General features: G+C 47.8%; 2 protein-coding genes across 6 annotated transcripts; one reads left to right on the plus strand and one right to left on the minus strand.

The window, feature by feature from the left end:
* The first annotated feature begins 57 nt into the window (after window positions 1–57).
* prkar2ab (protein kinase, cAMP-dependent, regulatory, type II, alpha, B) lies at window positions 58–8,546 on the plus strand. Of its 4 annotated transcripts, none has more exons than XM_086168980.1 (10): window positions 58–310; window positions 381–416; window positions 486–625; window positions 698–804; window positions 919–1,072; window positions 2,606–2,707; window positions 2,790–2,864; window positions 2,940–3,005; window positions 4,206–4,347; window positions 5,891–8,546. In XM_086168980.1, exons 1-10 carry the CDS (start codon window positions 79–81, stop codon window positions 6,001–6,003), a joined length of 1,167 nt encoding a protein of 388 aa, XP_086025106.1. In that variant the 5' UTR covers window positions 58–78; the 3' UTR covers window positions 6,004–8,546. The 4 variants fall into 4 exon arrangements, with proteins under 4 accessions (XP_086025106.1, XP_086025107.1, XP_086025104.1 ...); XM_086168981.1 differs by having other exon boundaries at window positions 4,209–4,347; XM_086168978.1 differs by having other exon boundaries at window positions 2,790–3,005.
* LOC147221940 (msx2-interacting protein) lies at window positions 6,827–25,594 on the minus strand. Of its 2 annotated transcripts, XM_086168976.1 has the most exons (15): window positions 25,426–25,594; window positions 23,941–24,255; window positions 20,036–20,512; window positions 19,773–19,927; window positions 19,345–19,545; window positions 19,101–19,252; window positions 18,885–19,010; window positions 18,678–18,791; window positions 18,451–18,564; window positions 18,264–18,364; window positions 10,760–18,041; window positions 10,249–10,317; window positions 9,932–10,126; window positions 9,502–9,660; window positions 6,827–9,398 (listed from the first exon to the last, which is right to left on the minus strand). In XM_086168976.1, exons 1-15 carry the CDS (start codon window positions 25,506–25,508, stop codon window positions 9,267–9,269), a joined length of 9,675 nt encoding a protein of 3,224 aa, XP_086025102.1. In that variant the 5' UTR covers window positions 25,509–25,594; the 3' UTR covers window positions 6,827–9,266. The 2 variants fall into 2 exon arrangements, with proteins under 2 accessions (XP_086025102.1, XP_086025103.1); XM_086168977.1 differs by lacking the exons at window positions 23,941–24,255; window positions 25,426–25,594 and adding an exon at window positions 22,195–22,452.
* Window positions 25,595–26,190: the final 596 nt, after the last annotated feature.

Consider the following 26,190-nt stretch of genomic DNA (forward strand, 5'->3'; position numbering starts at 1 on the left):
AGCAGGCTGTTCCAGATAGATGCAATCGATGGTTTTAGGCAGTAGATTCCCCGACGTGGCGCCATCGGAATCGGAGCGATGAGCGGCGTGAAGGTCCCGTCCGGCCTGCGGGAGCTGCTGCAGGGCTACACCGTGGAAGTTCTCCGCCAACGTCCGCCGGACATGGTGGAGTTCGCCGTGCGGTATTTCAACGGCGTCCTGGAGAGCCGGCGGGGTTCGAAGCCTGCAGGACGGCCGGCGAGGAAGGGCGTCACCTTCGCCGCTCACCCGGACAAGCAGGACGAAGAGGACGACGACGACGAGGACGTCGGTGAGTATCGGGTGGCGTTTTAACGGAGCGGCTCCGTCCACCTCTAACTCCTCGTCTTCACCGCCTGCAGAATCCACCACCGGGAAGTACAGACGCAGGGTTTCAGGTCAGTAACCGTGGCGGGATTTTTGTTAATCCGACGCGCCGCGCCGCCTCACTGTCCGCGCCGCTGCAGTTTGCGCGGAGGCCTACGACCCCGACGACGACGAGGACGACGACGCCGAGCCGCGGGTGGTCCATCCCAAGACGGACGAGCAGCGCCACCGGCTCCAGGACGCCTGCAGGGACATCCTGCTCTTTAAGACGCTGGAGCAGGTACAGCGCGGCGGATTCGGGGGTGAAAAGATCCAAACGGCGCCGGCGGCTAACGCCTGTTTCGCCCGCCAGGAGCAGTTCTCCGAGGTTCTGGACGCCATGTTCGAGGTGCTGGTCAAGCCTCAGGAGCACATCATCGACCAGGGCGACGACGGAGACAACTTCTACGTCATCGAGAAGTGAGGAGTCATCTTCGGGATCGCTAATGTGTCAGGACTACAATCGTAGTGGTTTACTGAACTACAACTCCCAGCCTGAGCTGCTGTAACATCTGAATTGATGACCGCCTCTAGGGGTGTGTACGACATCGTGGTGGAGAAGGACGGGGCGAGTGTGTGTGTGGGAAAGTACGACAACAAGGGCAGTTTCGGCGAGCTGGCGCTCATGTACAACACGCCGCGCGCCGCCACCATCATCGCCACGCAGGACGGCGCCCTCTGGGGATTGGTCAGTGGAACCCAATGCTGCTTTCATTGGAAATAAATCACATAAATATGATAATAAAAGACATTTATAGAATCCCTTTTCATAAGGAGATATTACTTTACTATACTATTACTACACTTTATCAGATATTTATTATTGTCATGCAATTCATAATTACGTTTGATTATTTCTAGTGTGTGTGTATAGACATATTTCATAAAATTAAAAATAGATTAATAGATACATAATGTTATTATGATTTATGTTAATGATAAAAAATGTATAATACTCATGATTAAATATTACACTTAAACATTACAGTATTTATGTTGTTTAATCAATTAAACTTTATAGATTTTTTAGATAATGTTTTGATGATTATAATTGTTTTACTACAGGTATATCTCAAGTCTAATAATAATGTAAATACAATTCTATATATGTACTGAGCATTTTGTAATAAATTTAGTTTTATACTTATATTTTTGTGTTTCTTGTTATGTCAGTAATTATATAATATTATATATTATCTAATAATACATACATTTGTAATTTAATGTCATAATAACATATTTTGCCATTTGAAAAAATATCAATCACATCAATTGTTTTATAATAACTATTATATGTATTATATGCACGTGTATTAATTATAAACATCCGAATAATTGAACATAGATTATATATTCCTTTAGTAAAGTTATTATATTAAGTCTATTATTTAGACGTGTGTGTGTGTGTGTGTGTGTGTGTGTGTGTGTGTGTGTGTGTGTGTGATGACGCATTACAGGGTAAATTTGATATATATTTTGTACTTATCATTGATGTTAACTATATAAATACATAATATTCATAATTTAATATTACACTTATTACATTACACTGTGTTATTATTGTTTCATCAATTATTCTAAAATCATAGATTTAAAGATTGTATAGATAATTTTATGCTAGTCATAATTGTTCAATTTTAGTCATATCTCAATTCTAATAATAATAAATACAATTCCGTATAAGTAATGAAGATTTTATGATAAATTTAATTATATACTTATACTTCTGCGTTACTTGTTATTTTGTCAGTAATTTAAAAATAATTATACAATTATATATTATATATTATGTATATACATTATATTATACACAATAATTATACAAGTAATAATACAAATAATTTAATGTGATGATAATGGTAATTTCTTATCATCTATAAAAGAACAATAAATCAATTGTTTTATAATAATTAAATCTGTATTATTTATTAACATACCAACAATTTTAAATAAGTTATATAGATACAATCCATATCCACAATAATGAACCATTTAATGATATACTTATATTTTGTGTTATTATGTCAATAACAACAGTAATAATGTTATTTAAAAAAATCTCGATTTAAATATATATGTTTATATAATAAATATGATAAATAATATGTATTTAAATTTAAAAAAAAAAAAAATGTTTTTATAATAACTCCATGTGCAACATCCCAATAATGTGAGTTCCGTATTCCGATCGTGAATTTGAATTTACGATCTTTCCTCTCAGGACCGAGCCACGTTCCACCGGCTGATCGTCAAGAACAACGCCAAGAAGAGGAGGGTTTACGAGGCCTTCATCGACTGCGTTCCCCTCCTGAAGTGCCTGGAGGTCCTGGTCCTTCTCGTCCCGGAGATGAACCTCGATGTTCCTCAGCCTCGGCGCTTTGTTTACCTTGGTTTTCCCTCCGCAGCTCTCCGAGAGGATGAAGATCGTGGACGTCCTGGGCGCCCGTGCTTTCAAGGACGGAGATCGAATCATCACGCAGGCGAGGTTTCCTCCTCTTCGTCCACTTCATCTTCTTCATCCTCATCTTCACCGGATTTGGTTTTGTGATTTGCAGGGAGAAGAAGCCGACTGCTTCTTCATCGTGGAGTCCGGAGAGGTGAAGATCACCATCAGGAGGAAGGTCTGTGTGAATATCATCCAAATAAATTCCTATTAAATATAATGAAATGAGAGAAATAGAAAAAAATAGAAAAAATAAAATAAGTAAATAAAGCAACAATCAATAACATCGAAATAAAACATAGCAAAATATAACTTACAATATGATTTAATGGATTAAAAAAAATATTTAACATAAAATACAATAAATTGTTTAGTTATATAATAACAGAATTGTTGATAATTATCAAATATATACACCGACAAAGAAATCAAATGGTGGGAAAATAATTAGAAAATAAATATGAACAAATAAATGAATGACTTAATATTATTAAAATTAATATCATGATTAATGTTATAATTTATTTGGTCAGGAAAGGAAATCTAAAATATTGTAGGAATACATTAATAGGTAAATTCAATGAGTGGACAAAAATTAGAAATGTAATAAAAAATTGTATTGTTATATAATTAAAAAATGTATATAACAATATATGATACTGAGATGATACATTCTAATCAGTGAATAAAGATATACATGATCATTTGATACAATAATAACTTGATGAAATATAAGAATGTTAATAATGTATTCAATTAGAAATATTTTTCCATTTCCTATGATTTGATATACAAAATAGAATTTTTGGTGAAAAGATTAGAGTTTAAATACATAATCTGATTATATAATAATATATAATAAATCTTAACTTTTCATATATGACATTTTCTAACTAAATATAAAAGTTAAAATCATATTTACAAAATGAAATTCAATGAAAAAATAAATACATAGATTTCGTTTATTTACTGAAAATAAATAATTTTTGGATATCATAATAATAATAACAATAATAACAATGATGTTCATATTTTATAAGCACAATATAAATGACAAATGAAATATAATTTATAAATTAAACATCTTAACCTAAAATACTTGCGATTCAGCAAATTCATAAAATGAATGAACGCATTAGGGTAATTAATTAATTAATAATAATAATAACAACAATAACAACAACAACAACAACAACAATAACAATAATGATAATGATAATACTAATATGATAATAATAATATAATAATATAATAATAATAATGATAAAGAACGCAATTTATAATAATAATGAAAACATAACAACAACAACAACAACAACAACAACAACAACAACAATAATAATAATAGTAAATAATGTCTGTGATGGCCTCCGTCCAGCAGGGGGCGCCAGAGGGGGCTGCGGAGGTGGAGGTGGAGGTGGCCCGCTGCTCCCGGGGCCAGTACTTTGGAGAACTGGCCCTGGTCAACAACAAACCCCGTGCAGCCTCAGTCTACGCCGTCGGAGAGACCAAGTGTCTGGGTAGGTCATGTTAGGTCGGATCTGGGCATTTTACGTCATGCATTCCTGATTTTTTTCCTTTTTATTTAATTTTGTATGGATGATTTCCTACAAAAATAATGCCGGCGCATTTATGCGATCATTAGTGAATTTAAAGTTGAAATAAAATGCAAAAAAAAAAAAAAAAAGGAAATATTTAAATTGCAATTTTCATCTTGTTCAATTTGCATGATATCAACTCGGCATTGAAATTAAATAGGATATGTCCTGCCAGCTAAAATAATTACCCACCCCCTTTATGGATCATTCCATAAATATTAATTATTGTAACGCGAATGATAACGGTTTATGACATCATCTGTAGCAGAAATTATTCAGATTTACATTAGGTTTAATTAGGTTTACAATTAATGACCTACAATTACAATACATTGCATTTAACAACTACTCATAAAAAAATGAATATATAAAATGTATATATATATATATATATATATAAAATTAAAAATATTCTCAAATGTCATCAATGACAAAAAAAAACAGTTAAAAGTAATAAATTATTTACATGAATGTATATATATATATACGTATATATGTATAATATGATACAAAATACATAAAAAGGAATGTATAGAATATATTCATGAGAAAAATACAATAATTTCTGCTGTTTTTCGCAAATGAAATTATTGTAGGTTCTTTGTGATTTTAAAAAAATGAAATACATAAAATAATGAATTACGAATATATTTAATGATTATTATTATCCATATTATTTATAAATAACAAAAAGTAGAATCTATTCATATTACCTTTTAATTAAAAATAATTTGTTAAAGGATTTACAGTATTTCATTTACATTCCATTACATTATTTTGCAAATTAAATTATAGATTATCACATTTAATGAATGTGTTTATAATTTGATGAGTAGTAGTGGTGGTCATGATATAATATATATTTCATAATCATAGTGGAATTAAACAATTCAAAATAATGTATTAAATAATAGTAAGCAATATACATCATCATTATCTATATCTTAAAACAACCATATATATTTATCAAATTATTTATCAATAAAATCCGATTAAAGTAATGATAATAAATAAAAAATATCGTTATATTTTTGTGATTGCTGTAGGTGATAATTATAATTATATTGATCCCTTATTATTATTATCACTGAATTCCTAATTGTACTAGAATTGTATTTGAGCTGTCAAATAATTAAAAAAATATATAAACCAACAAATTATAAACACAATTATAAAATGTTAATAATCATTTTGTAAATGTTTTTAATAATTTTACACCAATCCATTCAAGGTATAAGAAATAAATGAATAACTGAATGAATTCATTAATAAATAAAACACAATAAAAAAAAAATAAAAAATACATTTTTGATTCTTAATGGATGAATCCATAACAGACAATCAACCTTCACACTGCAGACCTTTATGGAACCAAACAAAAACTCTACTCATCTGAAGTATTTTTGGGGATCGATGAGATGAACGAGTGAATTTGTGAGTCACTGACGGAAGATTCTGGTTCCAGTGATCGACGTCCAGGCCTTCGAGCGTCTTCTGGGCCCCTGCATGGACATCATGAGGAGGAACATCTCCCGCTACCAGGACCAGCTGGCGGCACTGTTTGGCGGGACACAATAGCTCACACACACACACACACACACACACACACACACACACACACACACACTGGGGGTCCCCCCAAGTCACTGGATCCGTGTCGGGGTGACCACTAGGGGGCAGCAGCGAGATCGCTTCGCCTCTCCGGCGTGGGAAAAACCAAAGAAGAAATTCAAACTTGACAAAAGAGACTCGTCAAAGAAAAAAGAAAGAAAAAAAGTTAAAAAAATAAATAAAAAAAATGTTTCGAAATTTTTTTAAGAGCCGTAAACCTTTGATAATCCGGGTCAAAGTACTTTAACTTTTTATAAGTAAAAAGGAAAAATAAATAGGGAAGAAAACAAGTTGTAAATAGTAAAATCAGGGCTTTGTTAACATTTTTATTTAGAGAATAATTTTGAAAGAAAATGGGGAACTACTATTAAATATCCTACATTTTATTTTATTAAAAAAGACAAATAAAACTAGCTAATATAAACAGATGGGTGGGTTTTGCAAATTTAAATATTTGTGAGCTTTAACCCACATTATTTATATATATACATATATACAAAGTAGCACAAATTAGTAAAAGTGAAGTAAGGAAGGCATTAAGGAGGATGAAGAGTGGAAAAGCAGTTGGTCCTGATGATATACCTGTGGAGGTGTGGAAGTGTCTAGGAGAGGCAGCGGTAGATTTTCTGACTGGATTATTCAACAGGATCTTAGAGAGTTAGAAGATGCCTGAAGAATGGAGATGAAGTGTGATGGTGCCTATTTTTAAGAATAAAGGGGATGTGCAGAATCATGGCAACAATAGAGGGATAAAGTTGATGAGCCATACAATGAAGTTATGGGAAAGAGTAGTGGAAACTAGACTGAGAGCAGAAGTCAGCATTTGTGAACAGCAGTATGGCTTCATGCCTAGAAAGAGTACTACAAGATGTAGTGTTTTTGTAGACCTAGAAAAAGCATATGACAGGGTGCTGAGAGGAGCTCTGGTCTTGTATAAGGAAATTTGGAGTGGCAGAGAAGTATGTTAAACTGGTGCAGGACGTGTATGCTCACTGTGAGACAGTGATGCGCTTGAGGGATAACAGAGAAGTATGTAAGACTGGTGCAGGACATGTATGCTAGCTGTGAGACAGTGGTACGGTGTGCTGTAGGGGTAACAGAGAGGAGCTCTGGTATTGTATCAGGAAGTCTGAAATGGCAGAGCAGTATGTTAACCTGGTGCAGGACATGTATGCTCACTGTGAGACAGTGATGCGCTGGAGGGATAAGAGAAGTATGTACGGCCGGTGCAGGACATGTATGCTAGGTGTGAGACACTGGTACGGTGTGCTGTAGGGGTAACAGAGAAGTTCAAGATGGAGGTGGGACTCCATCAGGGATCAGCTCTGAGCCCCTTCTTGTTTGCAATGGTGATGGACAGGCTGACAGATGAGGTTAGACAGAAATCTCCATGGACCATGATGTTTGCAGATGACATTGTGATTTGTAGTGAGAGCAGAAAACAAGTGGAGGAAAATCTAGAGAGGTGGAGGTATGCTCTTGAAAGGAGAGGAATGAAGGTTAGTTGCGACAAGACAGAATATAGGTATGTGAATGAGAGGAACTCAGGTGGAACGGTGAGGCTACAGGGAGTGGAGATCAAGAAGCTGGAGGATTTCAGGTACTTGGGGTCAACAGTCCAGAGCAACAGAGAGTGTGGAAAAGAGGTGGAGATAAAAGTGTCAGGGGTACTATGTGATAGAAGACTATTGACCAGAATAAAAGGAAAGGTGTACAAGACAGTGGTGAGACCAGCGATGATGTTTGGACTAGAAACTGTTACAATGACAAAAGGAAAGGAGGGAGAACTAGAGGTTGCAGAGATGAAGATGTTGAGGTTCTCTTTGGGAGTGACCAGGACGGAGAGGATCAGGAATGAGTCTATCATAGGAATAGCACGTCAGATGTTTTGGAGAGAAGGTCAGAGAAGCCGGACTGAGATGGTTGGGTCATGTGAATATATTGATAAACGGATGCTGGAAACCTATTATATATTAGGTTTTAAAAACGTAGAAAACCTAAGATTAATGAGGAGAAAGTAAAACAAATACAGGTGTTTCTATTCCATCAGTGTCTTAATTCCCTGTGGTTAAAGTCTTTTACCTTTTTATTAGAACGTATTCAAAGGGGAAATGACCTGGAAATTAAAAATAAAGACTGAGTTGTAGTAGTAGCAGTTGTAGTTTAAGAGCCTCTTAATAAAATAAATTCTCCTATCGGCCAACAGGGGGCGCTGTTTCACTCCCTGCTAAATGTTTTGTTCACATTAAATCCAAACATGCCAAATAAAAGAATCCTTTCCCGACTGGTCCATTGACGATTCGATTGGATACACAACAATAATAATAATAATAATAAAGGATTATACCTTTGATATTCAAGTTTTCTGGAGATTGTTTTATTTGAGTTACAAAATAGGAAGTGCCATCAGCAGACTCACAGCAGAGTTTGCTAACCTTCTTGTGTTACAAGTATTTACACCCCCCAAAAAAAACAAACAAAAAAAAAAAAAAAAAAAAAAGAAGGTTACCCATCTAAAGTTCCACTCTGTTTTCTGGTTTCGTCCCAGAGTCCAAGTCTCGGTCGCGTTCTCCAAGTTCCACTGTCAAAGTTTAAATATTTAAAATATTTACAAAGTCCCGTATTCAAAACTCCCAGATGGTGCGGTCGCAGGTGGCGGAGGTGTAAACTGCTTCAGTAGTGTGAGGAAGGAGCCAAGCTGGTGGAATTAAGAGTAGCCGTGACAGAAAGGTGGTCCTCGACAGGGTCTCCGTCAATTTACAAGATCCTCCTCTGGAGGAAGCGTGGAAGAGGAAGTCTGTACATGTTAAAAAGTCTTTTTTTTTTTTTTTTTTTAATCTTTTTAAGCCATTGCAACAGCTTCTATGATCCTCTGGCGAAGAAATGAGGAAATGACAAAAATCGATAAAAGGGGGAGCGGGAGGGAGAAGGCCGCCCGGATCCTCGTCGGAAAACCTCTCCGCGCTCGAAAGTAAAAACTCCAATAAATAGAAATACAGCAGAGAAACGGTCAAATAAGACTGATTCTGGTTTGGTCCATCCCTGAGTTCTTTTGAGAAGGACAAAAATACCAGACAGGAGTGACGAAAAAAAAAAAAAAAAACAACTTGACGGGAAGAAAGCAAAAGGATGAAGTGGACACCCACGGTCTTCGGGGAGAACTCATGGAAAAAGGAAATCTACTGTCCCTCTGGTTTCCTGAGGCTCGTCGGCGAGGACGTCTGTGGAGGTTACACAGAGGTGATGACAATCATGAGGTGCGGCGAGATGCTGGAGATCCTGTTGAGGAGGTCAGGCGCGAGCTGGGACAGGTGGCTCTCGGAAAATTCACAAGGCGGGAAAATCTGGAGCACGTAGGCGGGCTGGGGAGACAAAAAAAAACGAGAATCAAGAGCCGGGAAGGCGAGGAGAAAGAAAGAGCGACGGGACGGGACGGGACGGGGGGAAAGGAGCCGGCGGTCGCACCTGGTTGGAACCTGGATTGGGGATGTTGATGATACCGGCGGCCAACTTGGTCTGCAGGTAGTTGATGAAGGCGGCCTTGAGAGCCTGGGTCTGGTTCAGCACGTCGTCCTGGTCGCGTCCGCAGGGCAGAGCCAGCAGGAGGCAGAACTCGCACTCCCCCTGGGCACAGACAACCGGGATTAGACTCCTCCGAGGCGAAGGGAAGAGAAGGGAAGGGAAGAGAAGGGAAGGGAAGGGATTAGGGGAGGGAAGGAAAGGAATTAGGGATTAGGGGAGGGAAGGGAAGGGGAGGGGAGGGGAGGGAAGGGAAGGGAAGGGAAGGGAAGGGAAGGGAAGGGAAGGTGAGGGAAGGGAAGGGCAAAGCCTCCCGGTACTTACGGAAGGGAAGGGAAGGGGAGGGGAGGGAAGGGCAAAGCCTCCCGGTACTTACGGTCATTCTTCTGGCCACGCTCTCCAGCTGGGACGCCTCCAGCCTCATCCTCTGGACGATCCGCAGCAGCGTGCCGCCTTCCTGGAGGGGCAGCGAGCGGTGGGCCAGAGCTTTGTTGCCGCAGACGAAATGCAACTGGACGGCGGCCGTGTCGTTCTTCAGCGCCAGCAGGCCTTGCCACACAATAGGGTATTTCTGTGTACAAGTTCGGGGAGGGCGGAGGGGGACCGACACAAAGACAACTTTTGTCAAAACAAGGCGGCTATTGTTCGGGGAAACCTCCGAGGACGGTTCCGGCGAGGAGAGTCCGGTCTCACCGTCAGCAGCTGCACCATGTTGACAGGCTGGGTCATCTTGCCATCGGACTTTGCCTGGGGGTCTGCGCCCTGAAAGGGAGGCGGGGGATATCATTTATTTCTGCGTGGTGAAGACATTAAACAGGCCGCGGTAGTGGCGACCCGGTCGAACTGAGGACTTTCCTCATAAAATCACGCGCAGTCTCTTTTTGTGGTATTTGGACATTCTTCTACTATGAATTTACTCTTGCGACACCAAAGACTATTTTAGTTGTATGCTTAAAAGTTCTCTTTGTGACTCGGGACCCAAACACTCCCCCAGTCAGAAGACACTCGCCAGCTGGCCTCAACAAACGACTAAGACGAAGGAAATGAAACGCTGACGACGGAGTCGCCGAGCACCGAAGGATTCGTACTACGGAGGTAGAAAAATAGTTCTAAGTGTAACGCCGCAGGGCTCGTCTTCCTTCGGGACCGCAGGGAAGCGGGAGCGGACCTTCTGGACTTTGGCTGTGAGGTGCAGTAAACTCACCATGGCCGGGGTGACGGTCAGAGCAGGCTGACTGTGTCCAACAGGAATCGGGTCGGGTATTTGGGAGTGGATGCCCCTCGGGTTCGAGTACATCCCGGAGTACTCTGGGAAGGATCCGCTCGGCCCGGAAGGCATGAGCTGGACTCTCTGCGGGGACGCCATCGCGGTCCCCGACTGTCGGATCCCCATCAGTCCATCTTTCGAAAGAGGCGAGTGCGGCCTCTTGGCCTCCAAAGGCTTGCTCATTTCCTTCTCTGATACACCTTTTGGCAAAATGTGTGCCCTCGGAGACAAGGACAGGGGCATGCTGGAAGATGCCGAAGAGGCGGGAAGGGTCTCTTGAATGTGTCCGGAATGCGGGTCGGAGGCGGCGCGTTCGCCCTGTTGGTGCATGAGCACACGCATTTCTCTTTGGGTCATGTAGGTTTCCAATTGGACGTTACTTCGCAGCGGCCCCCGAGGGTCGGACTGCATCGCCTCCGATTTTAGCTGGGTGGCGGACTGGCGCCCTTGCTGGTGGAAGCGCCTGGCTTCTTCTTGTTCCCCCTCGTGGCCCCTCAGAGAACTCGGGTTGACTTTGAGAACCTTGTCTCTGCCGACGGCCTGGGGCGAAGTGGGACGAGGCTGCATGGTCCCGGACCACGGGGAAGCGAGGGACTCGCTGGGCATACCGTAGCTCATCACAGAGAGGGGCGGGGTATTGACCCGGACTTCTCCTTGAACAAGGTGCCCCATGGGAATGGATTGAGTAACACAGTGCGGGGACATTCGCCCGAGGCCTCCGGGCACACTGTGCGGGGGCATGATGACCGACTGCTCCTGGTGATGCACTCCGGTGATAAACGGCTGCATTGCAGGATGGTTGGTGGACAACATCACCGGGATGCCTTTAGGGGAAGAGGACCCGATGGGTGAGGACACTTTCGTAAAGGGCGGGTGTGGGTGACCCGATTTGCGAGGGGATCTCGGCTCCTGTTTCACCCCGCCGAGATGGGGGGCGGCTCTGTCGCCGGCGGCTGTCACAAAGCCCACGTGGTTCCCGGGCGGGGAGGGCAAATGGGGGCTTATCGCAGGACTGATCGCGGACGTCCAAGATGGTTTGGCTCCGTCGGCACTGTGGGGATCTGCGCCGTCCATCTTCTTCTGATGCTTTATGGGCATGTAGTCTTGATGGTACATGGTGCTCATGACTTGCTGATTAGCAACTCCGGGCGTAAGACGTTTCACCACTCCTTGAGGTCCGGAATGGTAGGTAGTCTCCAGCTTTTCCATAGCGGTGCCTTCTTGTTTCACGGCGGACAAGGCCGACTGCGTTTTGCCCGGGTGCCCGTGGTCCGTCTGCAGAGGACCTTTCTGAAGTCCCGACTGAGGGTGGTTGTACATCTCCTGCTTTATTTGGGGCATGGATACCAGCTGCTGTGACTCCATGTCACCTGCGGTAGCCTGGGGAATCTGGCTTATTTTGGCACTAATCCTCTGCGGTCCCTCGGTTTTCTGCCCGGAGTGGCTCAATACGACCACTCCTTCCGATGTATTCACCCTCAGACCGGGGCAAGATCCGGTACCGATGAAGCGCGCGGCACTCCCTCCTTCGTCGCCAACCGCCGGCCCGTGGTACGGTCCCGTGTCTTCTTTGCTGGGCCTGTAGGGCGGTTTGGGGGGAGCCACGTCTGCGGCGGGATTCACAATGTTTTTGTTCAGTTTGTCCTCGGGCTCAGGGGGGTTGCAAACGCGACTGATGACAGAGGTAGCGGTGGATGCAATGACGGAGATCACAGACTTGGCTTCGGGGGACGGTAAAGACGTCGGAGGCCTGACGATCGGCGGGGCCAGAAGAGTTGGCATCCTGCTCTCAGGCAGCGGTGACTTGTTTGGCACGACAGCTGACTGGGCGCTGCTTTCGGATGGGTTCTGGTCTCGGACAGCCGGCGGGTTACTCGGGATGGACATATTTTTGTTTTTCAGAAGAATCTGCCTCAGGTCACTCGAGCCATGATCGACATCCATGTTTTCAGAGTCGGAAGGTAAATGCTGGTTTTCCTTCGGGGGCAACGGCATGACGGGTGTTGCAGAAGCTCCGGCGTCTTTTGACTGGTGGAGCCAATCCGGGGGGGATACTGGAATTCTGCTGGTTTGAATCGGCCTGATATTCGGTCTGTTGGCCAGCGGGGACATCGAGGGCGAGATGCACTCAGCGGGAACCTGCTGAGTCTTTGGGCCTAACGGACTCTTGGACTGGGGGTAAGATTTCAGATGCGGGGTCTGCTCTTCCGGAGCCGACTCAGCCTCGCCGCTTACGTCCACGGCCTTGACGGCGACGGGTTCGGGCTCTTGCTTCCAGGCGGTGGGCGTTATAACGGTGGCGGTTGCCGCCGGGGTTGTCGTCTCGGGAACGATCTTGACGTTGGAGGCGGCGCCGTCTCCTAAAGGAGCCGTGGGTTCCTCGCTCATCGACGCTCCTTTGGAGTCTTTCCTCGCTTGCTTTTGGCCTTTCAGGCGCTTCTGGGTTTTGGGTCTCCCTTTGGCTCCTTTTTTAGCCGCGGGTGGGAACAGAAGCTCTTCCTGTACAGTCGAGGCATTGGCGTCGGGATCGTCCTCCTTGGTAGCCTGAACAGAATCTGGCATCTCGGGTTCTGAACCTAGTTCCACACCCAGGGCGGGTGCCGGGGTTAAGGCTACGGCTCCCTCGTCGGCCGTGATGGAGTCAATAGCGGCCATTAGCTCTGTCTCGCTGGCAGGATTTGAAGACTTTTCTTCCTCCGGGTAGTTTTTTACGACCGTCTGCGAGGTCTCCGGTTCCGTCGGGAAGGCCGGATCCGTAAGTTTGGCGATGTTCTCCACCGCCTGCTCCAGTTCCATCTCGTGAGAACTTAAGCTTTTCGACGTGTCCACCTGTTCTTTTTTGTCCAAAGCAGAATTTTCGTTCTCTTCGTTGTTGGACCCTCCTCGGCTGGCGTTGGTGCACTTTGAGACGTGATCTTTGACCTCCGTGACATTCAGCCTGATCTTTAGATTCTTCAGGACGGGAGACTTGGGGGTCCTGGACAATTTGCTTTTCCCTCGCACGATCCTGTCTTTTTCCGAGGAGCTTTTCTCGTCGATGACCAACGAGTCTTCCTCTTTTCCATTTGCTTTACCGTCCAAAGCCTTTTCGTGGAGACCATCTTTTCCCGTTTCTCGTCCTTGAGCGTCTCGCTCCTCCTTTTTTTGGTCGGCTTTTACCGACGGATCTTCTTTGACCGAACCTGACGGGTCTTGCAGAGCTGCGGCGCCGTCTCCCGTCGGATCCATTTCCTGGTCGTTTCCCTCCGCCGCCTCCGCTTTTTCTCCCTTCCTCGTCGCTACGGAAACTAAAGCGGCGGACAGTTGGTTTGAAGAACCCTTCGTGATGTGAGGGGCCGGCTTCCCTTTGGACGCTCTGGCCGTTCGCTCGCCGCTCTCGGATTCATTGGAATCGGTGTCTTTGTTTTCCGTTTTCGTCTTTTCCACTTTGACGGCCGCGGCCTCCTCGCCTTGCTTACGATTCTTGGGAGGTCGGCCCCTTTTGTTGGCGGGGGCCGGCGCCGGAACATCCTGATCGCCGCTCTGTTGCGCGGCGTCTTTATCCGTGCCGCGTTTTCGCGCCGGTCTCGGGGACTCGGCGACGTCCTTCGCCGAGCGGACGGGCGCGTCGTCTTCGACCGGGGTGGCGTACACGGATTTCACGTTTCGCCGTCTCGATCTGCACACGGATATGCTCTGCTCCGGGACGTCCGGGTCGGACCCGTGGATCGGAGATTTGCCCGTGGACTTGGACTCGGCCCTCGGGGAGGAGCCGCGTTTCAGCTTCTCTTTGTCGATGCGCTCGCTCTTGCGCGTGGCTTGCTTTTCGGACGACGAGGCCGGCACGACCGGCGCCGGCGCCGCTTCGACGGGGGGCGCTTTGCACTTTTTGTTCTTCAACTCTTTTGTTTTCTGCTCTTTCTGGGGTGACGCCAGCTCACTGTTTGTATCCTCGACAGGTATCTGCACTTTACAAACTTGAACCGTCTTTTCATCTTCTGGCTCTGCTGCTTTGTAAGAGGGAGGCGTCTCTTTCTTCACTGCGTCCTCCTCCTCTTCTTCCTCCTCCTCCTCCTCCTCCACAAGACCGGGCGGGATCGGATTCGCGGTTTCGGGAACTTCCGGAAGGGTCGCTTCGGCGTCGAGCTCTGGTTCGGAATTGCCGATGAGCTCGCGGGACTCGGGCCGGCACGGCTGCTCCGCGACAGGAGGCTTTACCTCCTCGGTGGGAATCTCCAGTTTCACCTCAGATGGAGAGAGTTTACACCTGTTGACGAAGCAGCCGGACTCTTGCGCCGCTGCCGGCGGAGATTCCAAATCTGGGGCGGCGACAGGCGGCGGGTGCTGCACGGGCGCGTGTTCATTTTCCTTTACGTCCTCTTTTGCGAAGGAAGCCGCCGGGTGCGGCTCGGTCGCCGGGTTTAAAGGGACGCATTTTTCTTCCGGCGGGGGAAAATCCTTGGGCACAGGCTGGTTGATAAAAGTCGGCGCGACCTGGGGTTCGGAAATCACCTCTTCGGCAGGGCTGATCGGCTTGATTTCGGGCTCCGCGATGGATTCCGCCGTCTCCGGGGACTCGACGGCTTGCGGCTCTTGAAACGGTACCTTGTCCGCTTTCTGCTCATCTGCCGAGGCGGGAACCTCTTTCGCCTCTTGCAGTTGTTGGGCTTTGCTCTTCTGTTGTTGTAGCCGCGTGAGCTCCAAAAAACGACTGTGGAAAAGCACCACCGGGCCCTGGTCGAGCTCCCCGTCCACCGCCCCTTGCTGGCCGCTCTGTTGGTTTTGCGTTTGCTCGGGTTCTTCGTGCTTTCGTTCCAGGTGCTGCAGTCGCCTGGAGTCCAACTCGAAGACGGGGCTGTGAAGAAAGCGGGAGGCGAACAACTCCCTGCGTTCGTGTTCCTCCGGCTTCGGCTCCTCTTTCCTGTCGTCCAGCTTGTCTTCCGAGCCGCTGCGGATCTTCTTCTTCTTCATGTACCACGAGGGCGTCGGCCGCGGGGTCGACTCGATCTTCTCCGTATCTTTCCGGTTGCGGAAACTGGCAAAGTGAGAATCGTAATCCAGGAACGACCAGTTGTCCTCCCGGGAAGACGAGAGGGATTTCGCCCGTTCGAGCAGGGCCTTCGTATCGGGCGTGATGGTCTGGTCGAGGGCGAAGGAGTAGAACTTGTTTCGCTCCAAATGCGCCAGTTTGGGATCCGAGAATCGGTCGACCCTCGGCCTCTCGGCGTAAGATATCGACGTGGAGGGCACGGGCGAATGGGGCTTGGTCTCTCGGTCCTCTTCCGAGTCGGATCTCACCTCGCCCGGTTCCAAGTCGTGCCAAACGCCGTATTCCAGACGCTTGCGGTTGTGTATGTTTTTACTCAGACCCCTGGAGAAGTTCAGGTCGGGTAGGTCCTGCTTCACTCTGCTCTCCCATCTCTTCTGCTGCTCTTCCTCCACACTCAGTAAAGGAGCGTTGGACTTGTTCACCTGGGTGTTTTGCGTCCTCTTCACCAGGAGCTCCAGGTCGGGGTGAACTTTGTCGTCGTTTCTGACGAGCTCTTTTTGAGAGTGTTCGACAAAGTCCTCCTCCGCATGGTGGGCGAAGTGCTGATGCCCGGGAGAAGACGCGCTGTTCCACTCGGGATCCTCGCTCTTTTGTCTGAAGCTCCGGTAGACACGCTCCCGCTTACCTCCCGAGTCCGTGTCGAAAGGATCGAGTTTCTTCAGTTTGTGAGAGGGGAAATTATCCGTGACGTCCTCGGGCGGTTTGCCGACCTCGTGCACGAGACTGCGGTGCTCCAGGTCCTCGGTTTCGATTCCTTGGGGACTTCCCGGTTTGTCGGGTTTGTCGGACTCCCGCTGCTGCTGCTGCAAGCGCCTGTTTTGCTCCATTTGCTTGCGGTAACTCTGGGAAAGGTCAATGTCCACGTGGTCTTCCTTGATCTTGCTGCCTCTGTCGGCGTCAGGAGTCTGGCCGCCAAATTTAAAAGCCGAGAGCTGTTCCCTTGTACCTGCGGGGTCGGCGTTTCCCTCGTGGGAAAATCTCCTGGATGAAGGGTGCCCCGGATTACGTTTGGCTTCCAGGTGGTCCAAAGCCCCCTCTGACAGCTCTCTTGGTCCTCTTAGGTCCTCCTGACCGTCTTTTTGAGTGCCGGACTTATCGGTTTTGAGCCTTGAATCCCTGCGTTGGGCATCTTTCTGTTTGTCGGCATCGGCCTCCTTCACATACGGCGCGCCGGCGCTCGGGTCCGACGAAGCGTTGCCCTCCTCGTCCTCAACCCGGGTTCTCTTTTGAGGAGTACTTCTCCCGCTGGAATCGCCGAAGCGCCTTTTCCGCGCCGCGAGGCGGTCGGAATCCACCGACGGCTCCTTCCCGTCGCTCCCAGGTTCCGTCTTGACGTGTTTCTTCGGACGACTTTTCCCTTCCACGTCGGGATTGTCGCCTTTGCCGGTTTCCGATCTCTCGCCCTTCGCCGGGTCGTGAAGGGTATTTGCGAAGTGACTCCCGGCGACGGCGTCGCCTTCCCCCTTGTATTTCTGCTTCTCGTGAGCATCCGGGTCTGACACCTTCCCTCTCGCGGTACCGGCCCCTCCTTCAAAAGGGGCCTCGATCTCTGCTTCGGGTTGCGGGTTGGATGGAGACTGACCCTTCGCTTTCCTCGACTTGACCCTCTCCGCTTTTTCCTTGTCCCCTTTCTCCTTCCGCTTGGCACGTTTGGTTTTCTCCAGCCCGGCCGCTCGCTCGGGCTGGCCGACCTTCTCGCTCTTGTCGCTTTTGGAAGTGTGCTCCAGCAGGGCCTTCTCCGCTTTGTCGAAATGCGGCGGCGACAGCGAGCTCACGCTGCCGCTCCTCTCCGAGGACTGACTGTAAACGCGTCGCTCCGAATCCCGGGGCGCTCGCTCGGACGGGGACGGCGACACGGCGGGGGTGATGGGCCGGCGCGGGTGAGAAGGACTCCACCTGCTGCGGTCGGCCTCGAAACGCTCGCGCTCCCTCTCGCGCTCCCTTTGAATGTACGTGTACTTGCGGATGTCTTGCTCAAAGGCGTCCCTGTAGTCCCTGAAGTCCCGCGGGTCTTCGTGGTAACGCGGGTCAAAATGATCGCCCTGGTAATGTTCCAGCTCAGCGAAACGGTCCCTGCTGCGAGCGGCGTAGTCTCTCCGGGCGTCCTCCGGGTAGAGGCCAGGGGTGCGGATGTTCTCATAATAAGCCCTTTCGGCTGTGAACTCATGGTAAGGGGGTCTGCGATCGTCCCTGTGCAGTGGACGGGAAGAAAGAGGAGCAAAAGGACACGATGCCGTTAACCAAAAGAACCGACTCGCTTGTTCGTACAGCTCGGCGACGAAAAGCGCTACATGCAAAAATGTAGATTCACGCTGCGTTAACTACCGGGGTCGATTTTTACTTTGGTCAAATCGACGAAAAGAACGTGTCCTAGAAACCGATACGGAGACAATTGCTTAGCGGGTCATTTACCGGCGCTCGGAAGGAATTTCGTAGATGTCTCGTATGTCTTGACCGGATGCCTGCATGGATCTGTAGAACGCCATCTGACTCTCTTGACTTGCAAAATCCACCTATCACGAATAGATGAACACAAACGCTTCATCCAATATCGTCATTCTGATAGGAGTTTTAGAATATAGATGGGCGGACAATTTACCTTTAATTTGTTGCCGCCGATCTTCCAGCCTTTGGTCTCCCTCACGGCTGCTTGGGCAAAATCCGTGTTGTTGTATAAGATCAGGGCCATTCCTTTCATCCGGTCGAACACGACCTAGAGGTGTACCGAGAAAAACTCAAATTTAATATTTGCGTCAGGGGGGAAAGAACAACAAAAAACAAACTGAGAATTCCTCCGGACCCCGACGCTGGCGGTCAAGCACACACCTTGACCACGTGTCCATAGCGACAGAAATGGCGTGTGAGGTACTGCTCGGTGATATTGGCTGCCAAGCCGTCCAGCCAAACGCAGGTTGTGGGCATGCTTTTTCCAAAACCGAGCTGTCGGGGGGGGGGAAGATGAGATCATTTATAATACTTTCTCTAAAGATGAAATGATACGAGTACCGGTGTCATGGAGAGTGAAGAAAGTACCTTTAGTCTGTTGCTACCCAGATACTCGCCATCCATCTTCTTTATGGCCTTGCAAACACTGGCGATATCGGAATACTGCACAAACGCATACTGGGGGACTCCGTTGACCTTCTTGATGTCGATGTCCTTGAGAACAAACGGGACCTCGCGTTTACGGCCCGGCCGACCGGAGAGACGAAAGCGTTCACCCGTCGACGGCGGGAGACGGTCACTTACGACGATTTCCCCAAAGCGCTGGAAAATGTCGAGAAGTTGCTGGTAGCTGGTCGTCTTCTCCAGGTTGCCGATGAACAGCGTCCTGGTGGCCTTCGGGTGGAACTCGTCTATCCTGCCGTCCAGAGGCCTGAACTCGTTCTCGCTCTCGGTTTCTGGACGGGGGAGGAAGTCGAGCGATATCACGGACTCCGTTTGTGCCGATCGAAATCCCGACGGACGAGTCGTACGCGGCGCGTCTACGTACCGGGCCCGCTCCACGCCGTCACCTCGATAAGCATCCCGAAGAACAGCTTTCCTTTCGAGACGCTGAGGGCTTTCTCCTGGTCCTCCTGCTGTCTGAAGAACACCAGGCCGTAGCGGTCCTCGGACGCGCCGTGGATCTGCACTGAGGTCACTTTACCATGTTTCTTGAATTCGTGGAAGAGTCCGTCTTTCAGGCTCGTGTCTGCCGGGAGATGAACGCATCCTTGAATCTCGGGCTTCAAAATTGGTTGCGATTCGTGAAGTAAAAGATGGGCCACAAGAGTTACAAAATACTTGAGACGTCCGGTCAAAAAGTTTGTCGTCGGGAAACCGTCGATACTCCGACAGCTGACGGTAGGTACGATTTGATCAGACGGGTCTCGAAATCCGGAATCCGAGAAGGAGCGCGGCGCGAGATCGGAGCCTCACCTGTCGAACGCACTGGCAGGTTCTGCACTTTAATCCCGAAGCTCCTGCGGGGCTCGTCCGAATCCAGAACCATAGACGACTGGGGCGGGGCGTGAGCGGCCGACGACTGGACCGAGCGGGCCCGGGATCCGTCGCTGGAGCTGCTGTTCGAGTCGCTGCCGTCAGAAAAGGGAAAGGATCAGGCGAAAACGAAGCCCTCCGGGTTTCGGCCGCCGTCGAAATCCGCGAATCCGGAGCGGCGCGTGGACGGACGGGCGTCTCACCTGCCGCTGCCCGTGCTACTGGTGCTGCTGACAGAATCCGAACTTGAAGATCTGCTGCGGGAATGAGATCGCGGGCCTCTCCCGGGCGACAAGGGAGCTCTTTTCGGGGAATGAGGAGCTTTGGGCGTCTGTCCTGTGGTCCGCTGCGGGGAAGGGTGTCTGGACTGGGAGGAGTGGGACGATCGGCTTCGACGGTGGTGATAGGTCCGGTCCACTCGTCTGCCCCGGTCGTCTCTGTAGACCTCCCGCCGCGTGGCGTTCGTGAGAGTGAAGGGGTCTCGGATCCTCGAGTCAAAATGCGGGTCCGACGCCTCGAAGCTCCCGCCGATGGCGCTGCTCCCCGGACCGGCCGTCGCGAACATGGAGCGATCGCGGTAATAATCGGCATTGTAGTGACGCTGTCTGTCAAAAGTCCCGCTGCGCTCGTGGTGTCCATACGGACTGTGATCGTATGCACGCTCACGACTTTCCGAGCTACTGTGAAATAAGAAGAGAATAAAGAGGGGAAACAGGGTAATTATGATTAAAAAGGCCGTTCCCGGGCTTCATTAGTCATCTAAGTCGTTTAACACAGCTCAGAGCGGGCCGCAAAAACAAGGCTGGGTGTAGGAGTTTAAAAACGGCGCGGGGGGGCCGACGCTGTTAAAAAGCGATCGTGTCACCGTCGAGCCGGCGTGGTACTCGCTAAATCATCGGCCCGAGCGCGACGCGACAACGTCGTGGCCTAGGAGGAGGATCTGATTCTACCTGGACGTCCAGCTGACTGACGGCGGGCTCACACACTTTGACCGTGCGTGACAATGGTTTAATACTTTGCACTCTGACTGGACTACTGTTTTTGCCAAAGCCGCAGAAAGGGTCAAGTGGGATTTGCCGTTTGATAAACTGGCATTATATTGGGGAAGCACGACACCGCCGCCCCTTTTCTTAACCAAGAAACACTAAAGAAAGGTTTGGTCTTCTGGTGCCAGCTGAAGTCAAGGGCGACGCGAGGGCTTCGTTTGATTTGTTTTCTGTTTCCACTGCAGACCGGCGAGCCTGAGGGATCGCTAACAAGCAACACAAAGAAACCTACTGTACCCTCTGGTCTATAGTACCATATTTTTTTGGAATAGCACCATTTTATGCCATAATGCATCGCTATGGCGCCGGCTGTTGCGCTTTTAAAAGCCCGTGTTGTATTTTTTTGCTCGATTCCTGGCAAACACCAAGACAGGAGATCCTATCTTGGGTATGAAGAGAGCCAGTATTTACTCAAAAACAAATAATCTAAACAGCAACGCAGTGTCTCTCTCTATATTCATGGCTAAACTATCCGCTAACTTCCCACTCCCCTGCAAACTATTGGGTCCACACGCCATCTAACCTTCCACCCAACCCATGCATTGTTTTATCAAGCAGTTCATTACTTAGATAAACTACTGGAATTCAAAAATGATTCTCACATATTCAGTTGTTAGCAGTGACCGGGCCTGAACCGGCTGGAGACGTTCAGTCTAACGGCGGAAACGAGACGCCTCGAAATAAAGGAAGTAGCGATGGAAAGAAATTGAGATTTTGCCATCGTCGCTGGCGTGACAAGCGTCGGCGGTTTAAAGCGACGCCTCATCTTCCTCTGTTTAAAAACCGCCGAGCGCTCTGGCGCTGCGTTTTTAACGGACATGAACGGCCATGAGACACCCTTTGTGTTGGCGAAATCACGGAAACACCGTCTAAGACACTGCAATCACATCCTTTCTATTAGTGTCCTGGGAAAAAAAAAAAAAAAAAAAAAATTAAAATTACTCAACAAATTTAAAAAATATATACTTTTTTTTCCACAGTGAGTCCAGGGGAGCTGCTTTCGTAGGCCGCTGAGAATACTAAGTATTTGGCTGATCTGCTGGAAGAACCCCGTGGGGATGAAATTGAAAAAGGCCATGCAGAAATCAAAGTATTTCAGAAGAAAATGATATTTTTGGTGCTAATGTGATGCAGGAGCAAAAGAGGCACTTGTAGAAAGATGTGACCAATGCTATATAATTGCGAGGCGCTTGAATGATTGAAAACAGCTTCCTCCCTCAGGTAAACGGATCTCCCTAAAAGCAGTGCAAAGCCTAATATTACACAAACACTAAGGAAGTTAGAAGAAAATGTGCAGAGGGCAGAGCAATACCAACCTTTTCAAAAGAGGTTACTGTAACTATTCCAAATAAAACCTAGGTGGTCAGAATGTGAGAGCCCGAATGAAAAACCATCGGGGGGGGAAAAATCAATTGATCTAATTAGTCAAAAACGATTGTCTTGAATCAAACAGCGTGTAATCTTCGAATACTGCGGAGCACCAGGCCGGTAGACTGTTGATGAATAATCCAGTTAGGCTACTTAATTCTCTTCACTGGATGGAAAAAAAAAAAAGAAGAAGAAAAAAAAAAAAAAAAAGGGGGGGGGGGAGGAAAAAAAAAAAAACAGAAATAAATCTCGGTATGGATTTCGGAACATAGGAACGGAAAATCTCAAAGAAATATGACTGAAAAAAAGATGGAACTTCGGCGCGATTCGGCCCATTCCAGGTTGACTACACGGCAAGGTGGTGCCTTCACGGAAAATACATCCAAGGGGATCCGTCTTCTCTTGTAGGATCAGGAAGTAGTATTTTCCAGAAGTTTAGCTTTAGGGGCGGGGGGGGGGGGGTTATTCCACTGGTTAATGTCGAGTCACTGACCATCAGACAAGCTGGAGGACTCTCAGACACGATGACGACGGCATAATATCCTGGTGCTCGGGTTAGACATAATTCCATTAGACATGGATCCTACGCAGTGTGGGCACTGGCAGGCGTCATCTTTTCAGTGATTCAAATGACCGTGGAGAAGCCGTCTTCAGTTCTGGGCGGCTTATTTCGGAGCGCTCTTCTCACTGCAGACGCCGAGGACTCACGCAGATACATCCACGCTTAGGTAATCCAAATCAACGGCAACTACACCTATCCGTCCTATCAGTGCGTCCACATCAGTACATCCAGGAAGATACATCCCAACTGCGCGGTCTTCTTGTGTCTTCGTGGTTGTCGAATCAAAACGAGAATACCTCCACAACACGGGTAGGCCGGACTTTTTTTTTTTTTTTTTTCTCCCCCTCGGATCCTTCTTTTCTCGCGAGGTCTTCCCGATATCACTTCCAGATATGGACTTAAACGGGTCTCTAATTTAATTTATCTCGGGCCTACGATTACTAGGTTTGCCTATTTGACACAGGCAACTGAATCGGTCACACGAGAAGTGTGTGTGTGTGACGAAGCTCTTCCGTCCATTCGGCAAAATTTAAATCCAGAGCGGGCCGTATCCAGATGTGCAAAAAGCAGTTTAAAAAGTAGTCCAACCATCAGCTGTTGTCAAGAAAGGAAGGAAAAAAAAAAAAAAACAAAAGCAAAAAACAAACCGAGATGGATGGTCCGGGAAAAATTACGATATATTACCTAAGCGAGTGCTTCAAAAAAAATCTGAATCCGTTATAGGGCGGCTTTATTTCCAGTTTCAAGCGATTCCAAGTTTATTAGGAAAAAAAAAAAAGTTAGATCCCACGCTTAGAAGACAAATGTTTTTAGAATATCCAAAAGCTCCTGAGGTAGTTTCCCCACAAAATAAATCCAGAACTCACCGGGATATTCCTCACAGATGTAAAATCCAAACCAGATGTCAAACCTTGAATTTTAGTTACCTTACGAAATGATAATGGTAGTTAATTTACTTCGATCCCGTGGGCGAGGCGAGTCGAGTGTGATGAAAAGTGGAACGATCCCTAGATTACTTGTGTGTGACCCCCCTCGAGGCATCTATCCCTCTGGAATAACCCCGACTATGTGATTAGGTTTTATATCTATCTGATACCTGGATTCCCTTGGATCGGAGACCATGTCCACTTACCCATCTATTCTCCGTTCATAACGTCCCTCTCTGGTGTGAAGGGACACAGGTGGGCCAAACACTGGACCAACTGTTCCCCTAGAGAATCCCGTAACATCTCGACTGCTCGAGGGGGAGCTGTCGTCGAGGCCCCGGACAGCGCTCGGGACTGACCCGGGTTCATTGTAGTCTGTCCGAAGGTCCCTGTCTCCCATCTTATTGACAGCGTTGTGAGCCTTCTGAGCGCTTTTGATATCCACAAAATCCACGAAGGCTGCCACACCACCCTCGGAGCCCCGCTTCCGCAGAACTTTAACACTCTCCACGCGTCCATACCTAAGAGGAAATTACATCAGGAGAGAGGTCATTACACACTGCGCATTGCAAAACAATAACAAGGGGCATTTGGGGAGCAATATCTCATCGCTCGCAACTTATTTTGCAACCACGCTGCACGGCGTTGCAGCTCCTCACCTAAGCTGTGATTTATGCCTCCATAATGGAAGGAGCAGGGAATCGTCTGAGTCACCAGCCGCGATTAACGGGGCTGCGTGACGCTCTTTCTCACGACCACCGATAATCTGCCGAAAGCGAAGTTATCGCTCATTTTTTCGAAACCTTGACACATTTTCTTTGCGAATCTCGCCCGCGGATGAAGCTGCACAGCCCATCGGCGCGGCGCGGGCGAACCGAGCCCGGCTAACGGCGCCGGTTGAGCGCGGTGGGACGTGAACGTTTACCACCCCAGACTTTCGGCGTGTTTGTTGACGGTTTCGCCGTATGGGTGAACTCACAATCGGCGGATATCAGGGCTCGGAACGGCTCGCCGCCGCCGATCGGCTCCGAGATATGAAACGTTGACGTGTTTACAGGGGGGGGGAAGCGTTCAGTCAAGCTAGTTTGCCGTGCATTAACTCGGAAGATTTAAGTATCATTAGCATGATCGCGTTGGCTACGGATGTTAAGCAGCTCGACAACTTGACAATATGATAATCAACCGGAACCCTCGCCGCTTTTAATCTTAACGGGGTTTATGTGCGCAGATGGAGCGCGAAAAAAAAACCCCACAGCTAGTCGAGGGAACAACAAATGTTAATATGATTTGACCTGCCGTGCAAGCTAGCGCTAGCTAGCGGCTACCCGTCGGCTTCCCCTGAACGCGAGAACGTCCTGGCTTCCCACAAAATGGTTGGTTGGGTGGTAGCTCGGCGGCTAGCCACTCTTAGCTAAGTGCCTCTTCGGCGTTGCCAAAGTTGGCCGAAAAGTACGAACGGGGGACATTTGCGGCGGACCGGTTCTTTTCAGCCGGGGGAGACTTTTTTAGGGGGAGCCAAGCGCGGGCGGCGCGTATGAACCGTGTTGACGAGCGGCGGCAAAAACTTTGAGACGGCTAGCGCTAACGGCTAGCCGGGGCTCGGGGGAGGAGGGGGGTGCTAGCCGTCGTCAACCTCGAACGTTAGCGCTGCATCTGGCGCGCTGCTCCGGGATCCCCCTTGCGTAACCTACCGTTTAAAATGCTCCACGATTTTCTCCTCTCGAACGTGTTCGGGTAAGTTTCCCACCCAAAGGTGTCTGGTTTCCCGAACCATCGTGCGCTATTCACCCCCCGCTCCACGCACATATGATCTTGGCACGCTTCTAATCCCTGCCGGCCGGAGGTCCGTCTGAACAAAATGAACGACGCTGTGTTCCGTGTGCGTTCAGGGCCCGGGCGCCTGCTGGCCGCTTTAGCTTTAGCTGCGTCCTCGATCCGGCGCACATGAACGCGCACGGCGCCGAGCCTTCGCTCCGGACGAGGGGAGGGGGGGAGTGCGCGCCCCCGTGGCTGGGAGGGTAGGGGGCGCGCCGCGCGTTCACGCACCGTCACGATTCCCGTCTGGACGGCTGAACCCAACATCCGGGCTTCTCGAAACCCGGAAACCCCGGATGTTGATCACTTCAATAACACAAACGAGAAGATAATCCAGATCCACTTAGTTAAATACATATTGTATTCCCCTCGCCATTTTATTTTTTTTTACTCATTATTATTATTAATTTTATCATTTTAATTTATTAACCCCCCCTTATTTCTAAAATTAAACATTTCTCACTAATTTTTAACCTTGTTTACTTTTAATTAATTGATTGCATACAAAACGAATGTCGTTATGTTTCCTCATGCCTGTTAATATCATTGACATTCGATCTATTTGGCCATGTTTGTTTGTTCAAATGTTTTGTCTCTTTATACCAAATATGTTAAATGAAAAAAAAATATATAAAAAAAGG

The sequence above is a fragment of the Fistularia commersonii genome, chromosome 21, assembly GCF_037954325.1.
Source record: "Fistularia commersonii isolate RoL2024-O1a breed Wild chromosome 21, RoL_Fcom_v1.0, whole genome shotgun sequence".
Classification (NCBI taxonomy): Eukaryota; Metazoa; Chordata; class Actinopteri; order Syngnathiformes; family Fistulariidae; genus Fistularia; species Fistularia commersonii.